At 39.9% G+C, this 20,598-nt stretch overlaps 1 protein-coding gene across 1 annotated transcript; it reads left to right on the top strand.

Moving 5' to 3' along the window:
- The first annotated feature begins 513 nt into the window (after positions 1-513).
- nectin4a (nectin cell adhesion molecule 4a) lies at positions 514-19,652 on the top strand. Its single transcript, XM_023261138.3, has 11 exons — positions 514-775; positions 4,897-5,088; positions 5,747-5,914; positions 7,971-8,249; positions 8,452-8,569; positions 12,384-12,538; positions 12,803-12,962; positions 14,014-14,089; positions 14,344-14,406; positions 16,940-17,137; positions 17,274-19,652. The coding sequence occupies exons 1-11, from the start codon at positions 721-723 to the stop codon at positions 17,670-17,672; spliced, it is 1,863 nt and encodes a 620-aa protein (XP_023116906.2). The 5' UTR covers positions 514-720; the 3' UTR covers positions 17,673-19,652.
- The last annotated feature ends 946 nt before the right edge of the window (positions 19,653-20,598 follow it).

The raw sequence follows: 20,598 nt of genomic DNA, 5'->3' as shown, positions 1-20,598 counted from the left end.
GTATGGCATTCACTCCGTGTCATTTGCTCCCAGGTTCAACGGCCTCTTTGTGTCTGCTTTTCACCTGCCTCTCCTCTGAGCAGTGCAAGTAAAGACGAGAAAATAACTGTCATGTTGCCTCAACCAAACCGGAAAGGTGACTTTTGGTACAAGTGTGTGTGTGTGTGTGTTTGTGGGCTGTGAGTCTCTAGGTGTGAGTGTGTGTGAGAGAGAGATAGAAGGAGGGAGGAAGGAAGTAAAGGAGGAGGGAGGGAGGGAGGGAGGGAGGCAGTAGCACAAACAGGTGTATCCCAAACAGGTAAAGCTGCGCCTTCTTTTTACCAAAAGGCAAACATGATGGCATGGGCTTAACAACTCAACCAAACTGACAGGATTTACACATTTTCTTACAAGGCCTGACTTACACAGCTTCAATTTCTCTCTTTCTCTCTCTCTCTCTCTCTCTCTCTCTATATATATATATATATATATATATATATATATATATATATATATATATTTACTTTTTTATTTTTTTGTGCCTTGGACGGGACTTTGGGAAGGATTTGACTCTCAAAAAAACATCACCAAGGATGATCCAGCAGCACGAGGCATGAGTGCGCCTCAGCGCTTCATGCCTGCCTGTCATTTAGGATCATATTACCTGGACTGATGAGCTTTTTTCCAGCGCTGAAATTCTCCCAAGTTGTGCACAGTTAACAGTAACTCCAAGGGGGGAGAATGACATCTCTGCTGAGCAGACTCTCTCTGTGTCTCTGTGTCCTCAGGATCTTTGGTAAGACAATACAAACTGTTTGAAAAAGAAAAGAAAAAGCAAAACATTCTTGTGAGACTTTACATTGTATCTGGGATTTTTCTGCACATCTTCATTTGATCTTGTCATAGTGGTTTTATTCAAGGTGGTTTCATGCATTTCTATGATCTTCCAGTACTATAGTAGTCCTACCTATGATGCCATTGAATGAGTGTGGTTTGGAGAGACATTACAAATGAAAATAGATGTTTGTCATGTCGTGATAACATATAACTTTTGGTTTTCAGTTGTCTCACAGTACCTCATGCAGAAGCTGTTTTGCACTTGGCCAGCTTTTGTCAAGAGCAGACTCAGCTCGAGCTGTTGGAAAACACTCGCAGCACTGTCTGAAATTTCAGGAAAAACTGGTTGCTGCTGATCCATTCCCCTCCTCCTGTCTGATTCATAGGAACTACTCGGACCCTCCTAGTGTGCGTGTGTTGCTTAAGCTTAAATATGTACAAGAGATTCTGCAAGAGGTCTTAATACTCTACTGTTATATCGCATAACAAACCACACAGTGTTATTATGCATTACGCAGTTTATCAGCTGAATATAGTTAAGTAATAAAAATACTTCCATGATGTGTCACAATGACAGATAAGACAGTGGCATATAAAAACCTTTCATCAGGACAGGCTCACAGTGTTATTCCAATAATGCAGCGCAGGCAGATTCCACAGTCGGCTTAAACCTCATGACAAACACACACACACACACACACACACACACAAATATGGAAAAAACACACCTGTCTCCTCAGCACACTCATCAGGACTGATGGTAAACGTATGAATCACATCCTACCCGCTGACATATCTGAACAGATTCTCCCACATCAGGCATTGAATCAACACCTGTATGAGATTCCAAACAATCAAAAGCTGCCAACTTAAAGAAAGGTCACAATTAAAGCTAACTATTATCATTCCGGGTGGCTGTTCCACAAGATTTAGTGATATTTCCAATGAAGTCAGCGTGAATCAACGGCAACTATCGCTTTCTGGCTTGTTCCCACACGAAACACTGATTGTTTGCCTGATATTAGATAAAAATGTATTACACCATATTGCCGAGGAAAATTGCGGTGTTAGGATGCTTGATTTATCATCCTGGCTTGACTTTCTTTGTTTTACTAGCCATGCTAGCTCAATAGCTGTACTGATGGTAGCTTGAGATGACATGCTAGTTGGTCTTTCCAACACTTGTCCTGACTGAAATCTTCCATCAAACTCTGGATAGTGGACATTGATGGTCCAAGGAGGATGAACCTCTGCCACCTTGAGGTTAATATTTGAGGTTTTGAGTGCCAGAAATTTAGCTCAGGCATTCATGCTAACCTCAGGATGAATGGTAGTAGCACCGATGATTGCTTAACCCTCCTCATTTATGGCCACCAAAAAATATTGTTTCCTTGTCTGAAAAAAATCCAAAAATTCAGGAAAAAAATCCCCAAATTTCTGATAATTTTCTAAACCTTCAGGAAGAAAATTCCAATAATTTAAAAATTTTAAAGTTTCCCTTAAAAGTTTTATTTTAAAAAAATCCCCCAAATTTGGCAAGAAACTTCTTGTAAATATTTTCAAAAAATGAGTAAAAATCTTCCAAAAAAATCCTAAAAATATCTAAAGAGATTCCATAAAACTTATAATATGTTCTTTAAGAACATAAACAAAAAAATCTACCAAAATCCAGCAAAATTTGAGGGTTAATGTTCCATAATTGTGTCATCGTTGGATCAGAATTTTCATGATATTATCAGCCTCAGCTGGACTACGTGTTCAGAGCTAATTAGCAAACATGCTAAACAATGATGGTGAACATGGTAAATATTAAGTGTGCTAAACCATATTCTGATCTTGGCAAACCACTGCCTTTAATCCTGCACATAAAAATTGACTTTCACATATCTGCAAATCTACATTTTAACAGGTCCAAACTGGATGTTCATCACACAAGAGTGAAACTGAAAATGTTTAGCTGTGAAGACACACACTGTTGGCTATCAGTAAAAACAAGCTAGAACTGCTTTTGACTGGCCTGATCCAAACTTATCTGATGAAATAAGGCCTCTGTCATGTTTTTCCTCTTATACACATGTGGCCCGTAATGCTGTGAGCGGATATATGACTAGTGTTTGGAAATAATCCATTCGCTGGAAAACATTTTGCATGCAAGCTGTTGTCATCAGTTTTAACAGGGTCATCACCGTCCAGAAGCGTCACACTCTAAAAGTAAATCAGTCACCGACAACATGAGCTCGATGCCAAGAGCGGGACTGTAATGATAGGTGTCCTACGCAAACAATACACTCCGACAGGTGCAAACAAGCTTTTAAATTCAATTTAACCTTTAAAGGCAACAACAACAGGCACCTGTATGTTTTGTAGGTGTGTGTGTGCCTGATGGGATTGCTGGAGGACAGTAGAAGATTAGTGACACATTGTTATCATGTACATCAAACATGGTAGCAAATTTTATCTGCTAGTTGAAAAACAGAGGCAAGGAATAGTAAGAAAAAGAGAAAAAACAAATGAGAGTCTCATGCAGGCATTGGGTGTTTGTGGTTTATACTATAGTGCTGAAACGTGACACTGTGAGACACACAATATAGTCCACTGTGTAGGCCCTATTTATGTTTTCTGGGGCCCCTTTGTATGTCTGCTTGGTCCAGACGCCGAGGTAAGTTTGCTTTGAAAGCTTATCTCGGGCAACTAGTTAAGCGACATATCTTTACTCGTACTCAGCTCCTCTGATAGTCGGCCTGTTTTCTCTCTCCTCCTTCATTTCTGTCTTCCCTGTGTGTCTTTAAAGCCATTCTGTGCTTCGTTCAAACATTGAATTTTGATCTGTTTTATCCTGTTTTCATCTGATTTCTCTTTTGGACTTCAAATGTCTTCAAAAGTCAAATTAGCTTTAGCAAACATTGAGAAGCACTAGATTAAAGGAATAGTTTGGCTCTTTGGTAAATATGCTTATTTCTTGCAGACAGTTAAATGAGAAGATCAGCAAATCCAGGAGCTCATTAGCCTAGCTTAGCATATGATACGACACCAACATGTGACCACACACCAGTATTCATTTATACATACTTTTCACTGCTGTGATTTAAAACTTAAGCACAACTTAAAAAAAAACATTGCACAACCCATTCATCCTAACAAGCTCCCATGGGGACCATGGCCTCCACGGCTCTTACTGTGACCTTATTAACATGACAAAAGAAAAAGGCACAATGGAATTTGTAGAATGATTGAATGAGCACTTGGGTTCTCTATATGATCTACCAGCGCTCACTCTTAGCAGTGAAGGGACTGGTTTGCCTTCCCTGTGACCTTCATTGTGGTCTGAACAAGATATGAAAGCTTAGATTTGATCTCTACTAAGAGGTTATCATACCATACCTATATCCTGTATCTGGTGAGGCTCTCCAAGACGGCTTGGTGGAACAGATTCATATGCTAATGGTGAAGCCCATTCACTCTGAGCTTGCTTACAAAGTGGAACCTTGCACAAATTAAGGTAAACATGTTGTCAGTATGGACACCAAGATACTGAAAGGAACAATCTTGATTATTGGGAGCACTGAAGACAAAGTAAGAACCACATGAGGGCTTACAGAACCCGAAGGGCATCTGTACTGATTGAGTTGGGTTCAGAGATGCTGTTGTTGACCTTAACATGCTGGAACCACCATATGGGGTTGACGCTCATCTGAATCATATTCGGAATTAACAAGTGAGTCAGAGGGGTGTTTCAAGCACAAGTAAAATCAACAAAAACAAGGTGTGCGGAAGCTTTTGTGTCTTCCAAATGCTTAGGATTCACATGGATGATGCTGCTAACAGCATCTGCCCTTCTCCTGTATGTAAGCACATTGGGAAATGATCTGACTGTAGATCTATTAAGATCTATTAAGATTAAGAGTGGAAACATGTGCCAAAACATTTCCCATAAAAAAAACGACTTCTTTGCACAGATAATATATAACATTGGAATTTGTGAGCTTTAGTGGTGCTGCTGGATGGATTTTAACTAACTTTTAGTGTTTCGTTTAGTGTGTCGAGTGTCCGCAAAAGTCTTCATGCATCTTTCTCTTTTAGTGATACATGGAAAGTTTGTGCAGCCCTCTCCAAATGAGGCTTTCCGCTCCTTGGCGGAGAAAGAGACCATCCTGCCGTGTGTCTACCAGCCCAGTAAACCCAACGTGGTGGTGCAGGTCACCTGGTATAAGGAGAACCCAGACACCACCCGAGAACAGATCATCCTTGCGCACCATTTAGACGGATATACAGGTAGGTTGGCACTGTGGTCTGGCTTTACCAAGTCGTGATCTCTTTACATTCTCTTCTATGAATGTCCCTTCAAGAATGTCTTCACATTTAATTACTTCCGCTTTCCTCCCGTGAGAAATGTTTTCTTTATCATCACTCACTCTTGCATGCTCATTGCACCCAGCAAGTTTTCTGTTGGTATTGCAAGTTGATTTGTCAGTTCCAGTTGACAAGTGCTGTTTGGAGGCTTTGTTTCTCCACTCAGAGTGCTTATAGAGCTCTGAGGCAAGAAGTCACAACCATCTGAAAGTGTTTAATGAACTGGACTGTTAGAGACACTGACAGTTTTGCTGTGATCTCATAGGAATATTCCAAGGATGCCAAGACTGTGATGCGCTGTTTATATTTGGTTTCTTGTGATTTGAGGGGATTTGGGAATTGAAGCTTATTCTAGTGTTTTGCATACTGGATAGCACTGCGAGCTGAATGCCCAGAATGTGATTTAATTTAAGGCAAGGGTGCAGGCATGTGCATGGAACTCAAAGTGACAAAGGAAACCCTGAGGTCTGCTTTGAGCTCGCTGGACTTAATTTTTCGAGTCACATCCTTCCTCACGTGCTCTTTTAACTCTTCCTTTGCCATCTTTCTCTCTCTGTGTTTCTGCCTCTTCTGTCTGCAGCGTTTGGAACGTGGTCACAACGTGTTCGCTTTCAAAGCAGCGAACCCACCCTTGATTCGTCGCTGGTCATCATGAGCACAGAGGTCTCCGATGGCGGGAAATACATCTGCCACGTCAACACCTTTCCCACTGGAAGCTTTGACAGAGAAATGTCGCTCACCGTGTGGAGTGAGTCTCTCCCTATAGCTTTGTAGAAACATGTTTTGATATTTTTTCATCATAATCATCCCACAACACTAGTTTTCATCTCGACATGTACTTTTAAATAGGTTAAGTATTCAAATACAAGGCCTATATGGTTATATCTTCAAAAATTAGCAAAGGGGTCCAAGATTGTTGGATCAAGCAAGTCATTTTTAAATTAAAGTATACGTGTTTTCATCGCTTCATTCATTTCATTGTTTAAATGATGGAACATGTTGTTATTAATCTGTCCAGATCAGATTGCACTGCAATTTTCTAAAGGCTCCGGATTGAATTGTATGTTTTGAAATTGTGGAGGCTTAACAAGGTAGAAAAACACATGATAAAAACTGGCAAAGACTAATTCTTGTCGGATGAAAATATCTGTCCTTATTGGCACTTTAATCATGGCTGCATTAATGCTGATTACAGGTTTGATGGCTATTTACCAGTTCAATTTTAACAGCATACTATAGTGCATATACTACTTGATAATTATGTTAATTTTGAATTATTTCTCCTAAAAATCAAGTTGTTAACAAGTCCATATGGTGTTTTTTTATATTCTAGAAGACATATCATGTCATTCCGCCTTCAAACTGTACGATGATGGACTCAAAAACAGAGATTCAGACAACTAGAGTTTCATATTTACCAAATTTAAGGAACCAACTGGATCAACCAACTGTGTTAGACTTTCTGCATCAATGCTCTTCTTCAGAATCAGCATTTATGACTGAATTACTCACATCCGAGCATTCTATAGGAAGCAACAATATAGAGTTACATCTAAGCCATTTAACCTTTAAGGGACTTTATTAAGGTCATTGTGCCTCAATTCACCAAATTTTTAAAAAGTTCACACCTGATCATCCCATGTTTATCTGATTTTTGCTTCTGTGTACGTATGTTACTAAGCAGGACATGGAAAATGTTTGGTCACACATTCTGAGTAAAAAATTCTTAAAGAGGGGTGTGGTCATGCCAGTTTTTGCATCGCTTTCTTCTTACCAATCTGTCAAAAAAAAAGTTTGAAGTGCCACACCTTAAGACATATTGATATGTACATATGGTCTCCACTGGTATGATCTTGCTTTGATGGAATAACACAAAGCCATTACATGATGGTGCAAATTTGGTAAAAAGAAATATGAAGAGTTTTTAGCTCAAAAACTGGTGTTACCTATGACCCCAGATTTTACACATGGTCAGTCCAATCAGTATTCAACATTTAAAATGAGCAGTCAAATTGAAGGAGGTCAGACACTGAAAAGCAGGTAGAAAATAAGCTTTGTGACACCATGTTTCTCACCCAGCTTAGCCTTTAAACATCTCTTAAGGCCTGTGTGTGATTTGATTTTATATTTGATTTTTGACAGTTTATTTAGAGCATTTTAAAAAGAACAGAGAAACCAGCAACAAAAAACAATGAATGAGTTTCTCAAAAAGGAATGAAGTCGAAACTCATCATATCTCACCCCTTCTCCTTACACAAATGACTATAAATATATTCTCCCTGCTTCTTCAAAATACTGCTATTTATAAACAACAATAATAATCACAAGAATAAGAGCAATAATAATAGTGAACATGATTTATAATAAATATATACCAATTTGTCCATCTATATTTATGCAAAAGGACCTAACAATAGCAAAACGCAACAGAAAGAAAAGACCCAACTAATAATATGCATAAATGAAAATAGAAAACAAATCATTAAATTAATAACAACAACCTGAGCACACACAGTGACTGCCACACCTCCACTTCATCCTTGTATCCGGTGAAAACATTATCTTAATATTTTGTTTTAAACTGCTGCAAGTTTGGACATTGCTTGAATCTTTTTGTTTGTACGGAATTTGTTAATTTTGAAGTTGTATTTTCCTCTTGATTGATATCCCTGTTCTCCATCCCTAAACAATTTCTGCATATTTTGTGGCAAAACGTTATTTTGAGCTTTCAACATTAACTGCTCAGCGTGTTGAGCTATTATTGTTTTAACTCTGATCAAACGTTCTAATAATCTCCCCTCCAGCCGTTCCCATTTCCTCCCTGGACCCTGTGATTCTGGTGGAGGGCCAGTCCTACCGGCAGGCCGCTACCTGTCGCGCCATCGCCCTACCTCCTCCCCGGTTGACCTGGGACACCGACCTGAACGGCCAGTCCCTCAATCGCTCCCTCAACAACGGGGTGGTCACCTCGCACTACTCCCTGCACCCCCTGAGGAACATGAACGGCAAGAAGCTGGACTGTCTGGTGTGGCATCCGGCGTTCCCGACGCCCCGTAGAATCAGAAACAACCTGGTGGTGCACTGTGAGTATTCATCAGAATTACAGTAAATGTGAAAATCAAAAGGATGGAGGGACACTGGTAGAATTTGTACACATTCACCTGTGTTTTAATGACTTCAAACCATCTTTAATTTCAACATTAAAAGGCAGAAAATGCACTAGGCTTCCTATTTTCTCCTTTTACTTGGCTATTAAAGCTGGTACATTATTGTTCCTCCTCCCAGTCTCTCCACATGCAGAGGTGTCTGGCTTCAACAAGGACTGGTTCGTGGGCATGAAGAATGCTGCCCTGAGGTGCGTGAGTGGAGGAAACCCTAAACCACACAGTTTCACATGGATCAGGTACGGTAGGACCCACCTCCTTCTCTAACTGTCTGGTTCTCGCATGACTAACTGTCTGATGCGTCTGGTCAATGTTGCTTTTCTCGGAACTTCCACAGTCATTATGCCAATTACTTGTTCTGTGATTTTATAGGTTTAACGTGGATGTTTAGTGAGGTTAAACTCAGGCCATCTTTAAGGGCCAAAGCTGCAAATACGGTTACTTTTAGTATGCTGTCTCTTACATACTCTGTGGTTTTTGATCTGTGTGCTTTAAATCATCATTTTAAAGAGGCATTTAATTCAAAGTCATCTTTAGTTGCCACACACTTCAAAATGTATAATCCTGAGGTTAAGCTGTCGTTTTAAATCTTCAGTAGAAGTCACAGGCAGGGCAGTTTTTAGCAAATGTCATTCAAACAAGACTAAACAGTGTATTTTTTGGAGACTACTTTCAGCTGCGCATTAGTTTGGACAGTGTATGTTGGATTATTCACCTGGTAATATTATATTTCTGACCCTTTCTCTCATTAATGATGAGCATCACAAATAGAAATCAATCAATCAGTAATTAAGGCAACCCTAATTAATATTTGACAGGTGCAGTTTGGTAAACGCACATAACATTTATGGCTTTTTCCAAGCTAAATGATGAGGAATCCAACTCCTGTAGAGCGTGCTTATAGCTGAAAGTAGCAGCTGATGCCATATTACATCACCACATGCACCTATCATATCATATCTAGTGCAATCTGTAAGAAATATTGCAAAGTATTGAACTTATTTGGATGACGATTACAATTTTAAGGGGTGATGAACTTTCCTAGCAAAGTATATATCAGGCTTTGGATGCACAAATGTAATACTTCTTACTAGTACTTCTTAGCAACTGGATCTCTAGTTTTGCTTCTTAAAGACATTTAATCTCTCATCCAAGAGGCTTTGTCGTCCAACTTGACCGATATGGAGTTCTAGAAATATATTGTCACCCTCAGACCGGGATGTTAATTGGCCATTAGCCAATTAGACTCACATGAATCAAGGTGTGAGTTATTGTGAAACTACCAAGTCAGAGGTGACTCAAAGTTGAAATGGTGGCGAAACTGTCTGGGGAGGAACCTCAGGACTGCATTATAAGTTCTTGGTAAGTGTCGTTGTGGACCCCAAAGTGTAAACATTGCTGTCTTTAAAAGAGTGTTGAAGAGTGTTGTGCCATGTGCTTGTCCTTGTTTAGTCTCCCCTATATGTAAAGGAAACCAATTTTTGGTCTTCTCATGTGGATTGTTGACAATAACGACAGACTAGCAGGAAGTCTAATTACTAACACAAATTATGGAGAATTAACTGACTTATATGACCACAGCTTGCTTCAATACTGTGCATTTAAGCTGCTCAATCAATGTGAAGTTAAAGGTACAGTATGGAGTGTTTGAACCTATAGCTATAGAACAATGTTATGTCTGTGTTGAGGTAAACTGTAGACAAGTATGCTCAAAAATAGAGTTTAATCAGGGAAAAAAATCACACAATTTAAGATGTTTTGTTGTTTACAAGAAACCCCCAAACCCAAAGTGCACTTTAAATAAGTCTGTCACATGTATTTCAATTAGAAGTCTTACATGCTACATTTTTTGAGCAAAATATTCAATGTTTGTTGCTTTTTAGTACACACACTCTTGACTGAATAACCAGTGGAACAGAGGAGGATCTTGACTCTTTCCACATGACTAAACCAAACAAGCCCTGGCATTGGCCTCCTCCCCGTTCTACTGCCTCAGTGGAAACTGACAGATTCAAATGCTACGCGTGTCATTTAGAAATTGGGACATCGCTTCCCAGCTTTAAACCCCCAACCAGGGTTTGACTCAGATGCCTGACGTTTTTTGCTTGAGTCACCCAGTGTCATTTCTTTCAGCCATTTCCACTGGTGCGTTAATGTATTCTCAAGGTGTGGTGTGGAGTTTGGTGAGAATAAATGCAAGCCATGAAAAGCAGCTGGAAGATTCTGGCTTCCACTGAATTCGGAGAAGTGAAACTGGGCTGCGGAGGGAAAAATGCACACAGAGAGAGTATATACGAGCATCTAAAGTCAATATTTTGGGAGGTTTAGTTTCACTTGAGTTGTTGTTGCCAAGTGATGATGTATGGATTACTTGTCATTAGTCACACTTGTGAATGAGAATGTGTACACACACTCACGGATAACCAAAAATCTAGTAGCCACATCCAACCTCTCCTTACTCGTGCACGCTTTTCACACGGACAAACACAAGCTTGCGGCTGCCACGGCAGCGGGCGAACCTGTTGGCTTTGTCAGTAAATGGCGGCAGGTGAAGTAATAGGTGTCACAGCGTCATGTTGCAGCTTGTGCCGAAAGCAGACAGATGAGTTGGTTTCACACGAGGGAGGGAGGAAGAGGGGGGTGAGGAGTAAAAGAGAAAGGGATGAGCAGCAGGGAGAGAGAGGTGAACTAGTGGGACCAGGTAGGCGGAGGCGCCGTGGTGAGCCAGAGGCCGCCGAGTGGAGGAAGTTGAAGCAGAGCGTGTGGATTTGTGTAAAGATGTTATCATGGAGAAGTGTTTCCTGCATATGCAAAAAGTCACAGTTCCTCTTTCCTGCCGGTGAATAATAATAACAGAAACTCAGGAAGCGCATGTTCCTGTGAAGATGGACATGTATTCTGGGGAAATATGGGCGGTTCACACCATGCGTTACGTTCTGGGTCGATTCGAAGGGATTAAACCAAATATGTTCAAAACAACAACACTTGGGCAACACCCATGACAGTGATGCTGAAACATTTCCTTTGAGTCATACAACCAGGAACTGCAGCATGGTTGCACAAACAACAAATGAAATGTGACAGAATTAAAAAATTTTAATTGATTAGACACATTTTAACCCTTGTGTCGTCCTGCGGGTCAAACTGACCCGTTTTAAAGTTAGAAAATGTGATTTTAAAAATGTATTTTCACAGTGAAACTTCTCATGACCACATTTTCAGCATTTTTGGGAACTTTTTGAACATTTTTTCCTGGAAAAAAAATGTTTCTTAAGAGCATTCACAAAAAATCAACCAAGATCCAGCGAAGTTCGCTGGATTTTGGTTGATTTTTATGTGAATGCTCTTAAAGAAAACATTAGAAGTTTTGCTGATATATATGTAATCACTTTAGATATTTTTAAGATTTTTTTTTTTTGAACAATTTTCTTGCCAAATTTGGGGATTTAAATTTAAAAAAAAAAAAAATTAGACTCTTAAGGGAAACTTTTAATTTTTTTTTTATTGGAATTTTCTTCCTGATGGTTTTGCAAATTTTCATAAACTTGGGGAATTTTTTTTGCTGAATTTTGGGGATTTTTTTCAGATGAGGAAACTATATTTTTTGGTGCCCATAAATGAAGACAACAGGAGGGTTAACAGAACAAATGCAATTTTTTTTTTTTTTAATGTCTGACTGTCTTCTAAACAAATAAGGAAAGCATTTAAAATGCAGTGGTAAAGCACTAGCATGAACAGTCACCAGCTCCACCTACAGAATCTTTAGCGTCATCAGAAACTGTATATAATTTCCTGGTGCACTTTTTTCATTTTGCCAAAGGGAGGACACTTTAAATATTTTAACAGAGAGGGGAAAGGGCCTTTGAATGTCATGTCTACGGGAAACATGCCATCATTTGTCACGTCCCTCTGAGTTACTCTTTGAAATCTGGCACAAATTCCCTCTGACACATTCTGGAAAAGCATGTATTACTTAAACAACATAATAAAGCTGAAGAAGCCTCGTTAAATGCACTGTAATGTGACTTTATTTTGTGTTTGTTCTGCCTTCAGAATGGATGGAGAGTTGCCAAATGATGCTATCATCCACCCTAATGGAACACTAATCTTTGGGCGACCTCTAAACTTGTCAGACGGAGGAACCTACCAATGCGTGGCAAGGAATGAAGTGGGAACAGGGAAGGCGGAGGTGGACATTATTGTGGCAGGTAGACGACAACAGTCAGCAGAACAGACTGAGACTTGTCATGTTAACCCTCGTGTCGTCTTGCGGGTCAATACTGACCCGTTTGAAAGTTTGAAAACGTGGGAAAAAATATATTTTCACAGTGAAACTTCTGATGTCCACATTTTCAACATTTTTTGGAAATCTTTAAACATTTTTTGGTGGAAAAAAAGAAAGGGAGGGTTAATGTAAGCTGTGAGAATCTGTGTTTATTCCCGTCTAACGCCGCCTGTTTCACCCTCCACAGAACCGCGTGAAGAGCCAGAAGACCTGGAGAACCTGCTGATGATCATCGTGGGGGGTGTGGCCGGTGGGCTGCTGATCTTGATGCTCGTCATCGTCATCACCGTCACGTGCCACCACAAACGCAAGAACAAGAGGCTGAAGAGGGAGCTGACTGAGAAGAAGTACGAGATAACATGATGTTTAATTCAGATGAGATAAGATGAGATTAACGGTTAATAATCTCCGCAGGGCAGATTGAGCCTAAAAGAACACAGAGGAACAGAGCAGATCAGGGCTATTAAGCCTATTACAACCAACGCTTACAACATAGAGCGTGTTAAATAGAATTAGAGGAGGAGAAAGTGTAGATGACTGTGTAAAATAACAAATATCAATGAGTATATGAATGAATATACAATATGAATTACATTATAAGTTAAACTGCTCAAACAATGCACACACAGCGGAGCGGATCCGTAATCATTTAAAACAAGGGTGTCAAACTCATCTTAGTTCAGGCGCCACATTCAGCCCAATTTGATCTCAAGTGGGCCGCACCAGCAAATCATAACGTAGTATTTTACTTTATGATCAAAGCAACAAAATTCAGACGAAAACAAGACAAAATATCACAAAAATGAGACAAAGCGAGAAACAAATGACAAAAATGAGATAAACGACATGAAATAAAAGAAAAAAATAGACAAAAAAGTTACAAAGCGACAAAAAATGAGATAAACGACACAAGCAAGACAAAAAACACAAAACAACAGAAAAAACAGAAAATAACGGATAAAGCATAACAAAAAATGACAAAAACAGGACAAAAAACACACAAGCGAGACAAAAAGGAAACACAAAATGACAAAAACGAGAAGCAAAACGACAAAAATATGAGACAACTGACAAAAAAAGACAAAATATTACAAAAATGAGACACAAAATGAGAAGCAAAATGACAAAAAATGGACAAAACACAAGCAATAAGAAAAAAAACTAAATGACAAAAACATGAGACAAAAGACAAAAATCACACAACAAAAACAAGGCAAAATATTACAAAAATGAGACACAAAACGACAAAAGAAAAATGAGCAATCTAGGATTTTACTTTATGATCAAAACAGCTTGTCATGAGCTAGAAATTTCTTTAAATTTTACAAATTTACATGTTTGACACCCTTGATTTAAAACATTTTCTCATTTGTTCCCTTCATGTCTTGTTTCTCACAGGGAGGAAATAAGCACTCTCTCCAGGCAAGCTTCTTTCAGGAGAGTGAACTCTTTAAGCACAGATGCCAGAGGAACGGTACTATTACTGAATTATTCTTTTCACACTCACCACACTGTCTTTCTGTAGCATTCAGGTTGTCAGTCTTGACACCAAAATCAGTAGAATGCTGCTCCTATATGCTTTATACAATCTTTCATGCACAGCTTCCATTCAAGTTCTAGTCATTAAAGAGCGGTTTTGGAAGTTTTCACAGTGCACAGTGACTTTTTAAAGGTTTAGGCTTTTGGCAATGCACAGCTGATCCTGATCTGTGTTTCCTTTCATTGCAGACAGAAGAAAACATCCCTCTGAGGGTGGAAGGCACCCTAAGGACCAGTCTGTCTTCCCTCGGGGTCAGTCTACGTATCTATGTAAATCTGCATGCAGGGCCAGGGCCTGGGACTGAGGCTTTACTATCCAGATGCCAGACGGCTAAGTTCTGAGATTCAACATTTCAAATTTTAATGTAGTGCATCTCAGATATTAACAGCAATATTAGCACATTATATTACTGAGGACGTTTGCGATACCTTTATGCCCTATTTGCTTTTGCTGCTTAGCTTCTGGATTTGTTTTTTCTTCAAATTTCTTCTTGATTCCTCTCTCTGGTACTAATCTTCTCTTCTGTCAGCATATTTCCCAAAATGCAAATGTCAAGCTATTGCTTTAAAACAAGTTTATTTATGCATAATTATACAATATACTGCAGAAGTGCATACATCCTTGCACAAAAACCTTTAAATTTCAAGATTCAGAATTGTTTTACCTCTCAGTAGTTGCAGTATTTTTTAAAAAAATACAATCGGACATTTCTTTTTGTGTCAATCAAAATCAACTGCTATAAAAAGACTACATTGAAAATACAGGCCCCAATGTAGAAACTCAGTGTAACGAGAGTGAATACACTTGTGACAACTGTTAGAAAACCTGTGATAACAGAAACACACTAACTACACTTGTGATTTCCAGTTAGCCCAATTGCATGAAGGTGGTTATAAAACAACCTGAAGCATGGGAACTTATGGGCTGTGTCCACCTTTATGTCTGTGTCATGGCTGTACATGAAAACTAACTGCCAGAGAAACTAAATAAGACTTACTAAAGATGGTAAAGCAGGGGTGTCAAACTCACTTTAGTTCAGGGGCTACATTCAGCCCAATTTGATCTCAAGTGACCAGTAAAATCACAGCATAATAACCTAGAAGTAATGACGACTCCGCATGTTTGACACCCCAGTGGTAAAGGAAGGAAGACCAACTACAATTCAGTCACAGGGCAGTAATTTGGAGGCATAGTGCCACTAATCATGGCTGGTACGGTCATCCTAAAATCCCACTGTGGACAGTGCACTGAGAACCACATGGTCAACTGTCTCACACTTCACACAGGGTTGATCAATCTAAATCGGAGTTTCTGTTACACCTTCAACAGTGTAAAGAATGTATAACCTCAACCTCTATGGGCGGTGTCAAAGAAACAACCCATGTGTGTTGATTGTACAACAAAACTGCAAGATTAAATACTGGGAGGATACTCTTTTGTTTGATGACACCGAGATAGATTTGTTTGGCTCAGATGGGGTGGAATATGTTTGGAGTGAACCTGGTCAGGTCTGTCACGGTGAATGCATAGTCCTGACAGTGAAGCACAATGGTAGGAATGTGATGATAAGGGGCTGCATGGGGGCAAAAGGTGTTGATGACATGGCATTTATGGCTATAAGCCCCATTAATGCTGGCTGACATATACCAAAATACTGGCTGGCAAGATGACTCCTAGCCAGCAGAAGCTTGGCAGAAGAGGAATATTCCAGCATGATAACAATCAAAAGCACACTGCCAGAATCACATGAGTGTTTGAAGTGAAAACTAACACCTGGCCAAGTATTTTGCCTGACTTGAATCCAACCTTTGGGAAATTTTATAGGAAATGTTGAGTAACACAGCCCTTCCAGTAATGAATGTCTCTGAAGAATGGCAGAACATCTCTCAAGAAATTTGTGCAAAACTGGCATCCTCAGTGCCTACAAGGATTCATTTCATTATCAGTCAGTAATGAAAGGTGGACTGATTTTTGTTGCAGGGAGTTTCTACAGTGAGTCCTGCAAATCTGTTAGTTTTAAACTCAATTTCAATAATTACATAAAAGCAAATACTCTCCTGGTTGACTTGGAAGTAATGCATTTACTGTAAGATGATACAATTTTGAATCATTAGACATTCAAGCAGTGATGCACAGGGTTGTGGTAATTTCTGTAAGTAAACACTGTCCTGTTTGGCCTGTTTTAACCTTCCTGTTGTCCTCATGTACAGGCACCAAAAAATATAGTTTCCTTGTCTGAAAAAAATCCAAAAATTCAGCAAAAAAATTCCCAAATTTCTGAAAATTTGCAAAACCTTCAGGAAGAAACTTCCCAAAATTCCTTAAAAGTTTCCCTTAAAAATGAGTAAAAATTTTCCAAAAAAATCCTAAAAATATCTAAAGTGATTAAATATATATCAGCAAAACTTGTAATATTTTCTTGAAGAACATTCACAAAAAAATCAACCAAAATCCAACAAAATTCGCTGGATTTTGGTCAAATTTTTTGTGACTGTTCTTAAGAAACATTTTTAACATTTCTTTTTTTCCACCAAAAAATGTTCAAAGATTTCCCAAAAATGTTGAAAATCTGGACATCAGAAGTTTCACTGTGAAAATATATAATTTTTCCCACATTTTCAAACTTTAAAACAGGTCAATTTTGACCCGCAAGACAACATGAGGATTAAATAACTGGTGCTCTATCATGAAGCTCACTTTAAATTAAATGTGCAAAGGAAGAAAGCAGCAGGCAGGATCTGTTCATGTCTGAAATTTACCAGTATCTTTTGTCTGTTCTGACAGGAGCAGACCCACTGCCGTGACAGCCGATCTACTATCTCAGGTGGGCGTGGAGGAGGTGGAATATCAGGAGCGTACGACTACCTGGGCAGACCAGTCCTGTACAACAACTCCCGCAGAGGCAGAGAAAGGCCTCTGGATAGAGATGAGGAGAACCGACTCAGAGTGGAGACATATGTGAGAAACAGCACGATATCCTTGGTAAGCGTGAATGTGCGTTTGCAGGCATGTCAAGGCTTGATTAGCTTAATGGTGGAATGCTTTTAACCCAGCTTAAACTCTGTATTCTTACCTGATGATGATGCAATTAATGTGTGTCTGCTCTTTGTCTTTGCAGCAGCAGGAAACTCATTTCCACCCTCCTCTCACGCCATCACCCTTCCCTATCGTGCAGTCCACCGAGATTGTAAGACAGCTGAACGGCAGCACCATCATCCCCTCGGATGGGGGTTCGCGACCAGGAAGCGTCACCAAGAACCACCAGAGTCACCCTCCTGTGAGCTGCACCTACCCGCCAATAACAGATGACGAGGACGAAGTGGACGAGGGCTTGGGCGGTCCGGCCAGTCAAGAGCATCCCGACGACCAGGACAGCGAGACCAACAGCTCTCAGGTGTCTGAGGCTCACAGCACACGCTACCATCAGACTAATGGCACACTGAGATCTTTAGTCCGGAAAAGCCCCCATCTGGTCAGTCCACATGCCTCCGTCATCCACAAGGCCCAGATAGTTTAGCTGATGGCAGGAAAGTCGCACACAGAAACTATAAAAACTGTCCAGCTCTGGCTTTGGAGGTGGCTCAAATGTGGACACACGCCCCGAAAATCAGTTTACGGTTGACTTCGCTGCTGCATCTTTTACATTGACCTCAACAGAGCAAAGCTTTGTGCACACTAGTGAACTGCAAAGTGTCTGTTGGGCCTTCCTGATTTCAGCAGTATGTTAAGTATTCCCCCAGATTCCAAAAGACAACATTGCAGATTTTACAGAACAGACAATGTTCCTTTCTTAGCTTTTGCCATGTGGTTGTTGCTCTACCCAGCTGTAGCTAGCAGGTGAATGTAGCTGATACACTTCGTGAGGGGACCGAAACACTCGGGGATGTATACTGTAGGCAATCAGGAAGTGATTGAGTAAGCAAGGCAGTGGGAAAGTTGGTAATTCAAAAAAGTACACTGCAGCACTTCTCTGCTGAGGGTGACATTTTGCATTAGTATTTAAGGTTTCTTACACAACACAGTTTGGGATCTGATCCAAACCACTGGCCTCTATGTCTACAGCCACACCTGCAACATGCATACCTCCATTTTGTCTTCCAGTCCTTTTGTTTTTACGAATTGAGACAATTTGGATCCGATACAAACTTACAGCAAAACCATTACTGATATGTCCGAAACAAGTTGTGATCTGTATGTTTGTAAAAATATGCAGATCTTCAATTCAACATACTACATAAGGCTACTAGTTCTCGAAGGTCTCAGTTTCCTCGCTTCACCTCACAGCCACACTTACATACATTTACACACATACACATAGATTCATAATCAATACACCGATCTACATATTTTCATATAAAACGTACATAGACTCACTATATAAAGTGGAGCACATATGTATTGAGTATCTCTATGTATGTACACATTGAAAGCTGGAGAAGTTTCCAAATGTTTGTAGAATAGTGATTTTTTTTCTATGGAAATTGTATTGCTTGATGTGACTACTGATGTAAATGTAAATGTTTCAGGGACAACGCACACTGATCGGCAAAACTGTAAATGTGCCAGTATTAGCCAAATAGCTCATTTTCAGCTGTCTTCCAGGGGCCAGATCTTAAATTAGTCAGTAAAACACCAACATTTAAAGCTCGCACAGGAGAAAGCAAACAGAAATAATGTAAAAGGCTTAAATGAATGGGGTGTGTAGCATGCAAAATAACAAATGTACACAGCAAACATACAAGAAACACATCTGGATTCTTGCACTGGAGACCACAGAGGCAACAAAAAGTATCTGTATCTACACTTTTTTGGAACTTTCCTGTACTTGCTGGAATTTTTCAGCCTTCAAAACAAGACAATGGACTTTTAAAGTTGTGTCTAAACCATGCATGTATTGTTTATTTGTGGACTGTTGGTTTCGTTGCTTTTTTTTTCATTGTTATTGTTTATGTGTTCTGAGTATTGTTGGGTTCTGTTACTGTCCTGACATGGGGAGCAATGTGCCAAAGGGGGAAAATATACAACACAGTTCTGCTTCTTTTTTTTTTTTTTTGGCAAATATGAAGTATTATTTTGTTCATTCTACACATTAATACGCTCTACTGATATTGTTTTGCTGTCTCTTACCTGCTGTAAATACTACTTTTTTAACGACAACTGTCAAATGCCACCTGAGTCAGAACTGCTGGGTTAAAAGTATGCTGGGACAGTTTTATCTGGCAGCACCTAACCACAAACTGTACATAAGAGCAGACGAAAGGCATTGTAGGTTGTATTCGTTGTAGACAGTGCCCCCTGATGTGTGCTGCTGGAAAGTGCAGGGACCTGAACGAACCTACAAACCGCAGAACTGCTGAATTATGAGAGACTCGAAATTCCACTGTGATTTTGATGATCTTCCTGATCATGTGTCTGGATTTTCATTGTTGTGGGGGCTTTGTGGGTGTCAGGTTGTGTTGATGGGTTGAAATAAACGTGCATGGTTTTTTCCAACAGATGACACAGTGACGGTCAAGTTTGGACCCACCGATTCAAGTCCATTGTTTTTCTGAAATAACATACGATGAATTATGGGTTTTAACGTTTAGGGTCATCAAAGTAGGCACCACTTGCTGCTGTAACATCTTTGTACACCCTTGGCATTCAACCAACTTCATGATAACTCTCTCCAAGGAGTTCCCACAAATGCACTTGTTGGTTGCAATTTACATACACTGCATAGCATATAGGTGTGTTTTGGGTCTACCACCTCCTTCTCCATACTTCACAGTGAGAACTACACATGCAGATACCATATTCCCCTTCTTTGACTAGCAGTTTTCTTCCTCTCAGTAGTGGTTTGACTACAAAGGCCTGAATCATGCAGTCTCCTTTGAACAGGTGCGATCTGGCTGCTACTCGAACTCTGTGAAGAATAGATGTGGGCTGTAATCTGAGGTGCCCTTAATTGCAGATCTCTGAGGCTAATTAACATATTCTCTGCAGCAGAGGGAACTCTTGGCCTTATTTTGCTGGGGCGGTCCTCATGGGAGACAGTTTGATGTCAGCGCTTAATGGTTTTTGTGACTGCACTTGAGGAAACTTTCACAGTTCTTGAAATTTTCCAGACTGACTGACCTTCATGTCTAAAAGTCCTTCTCAAGTCAGTGTAGCACAGATTTCTAAAGAGATGCTCTGTCATGCTTTGGAAACTATTTTTTTTAGCTGCTCTTCGCTGGAAAGGTTGGGCTGTTCAGTCTCTCTATTAAAAATACCCCAAAGGTGTTCTAGTGGATTCTAGTCAGGCGTCATAGTTGGCCAGGTCAGAGTTTTCTTCTTTAGGAAGACTCTTATTGTGCACAAATATTTTCGCCAAGTTTCTGGACATTGGGCGTTACCTTGTCAGACAGGATTGTGGTATGTCCCCAAGCTTTTGTGGTCCCATCTGTGAATGCCATGTCCCC

The sequence above is a fragment of the Amphiprion ocellaris genome, chromosome 23 (genome assembly GCF_022539595.1).
Source record: "Amphiprion ocellaris isolate individual 3 ecotype Okinawa chromosome 23, ASM2253959v1, whole genome shotgun sequence".
Lineage (NCBI taxonomy): Eukaryota > Metazoa > Chordata > Actinopteri > Pomacentridae > Amphiprion > Amphiprion ocellaris.
This window is presented reverse-complemented; position numbering and strand designations above follow the sequence as displayed.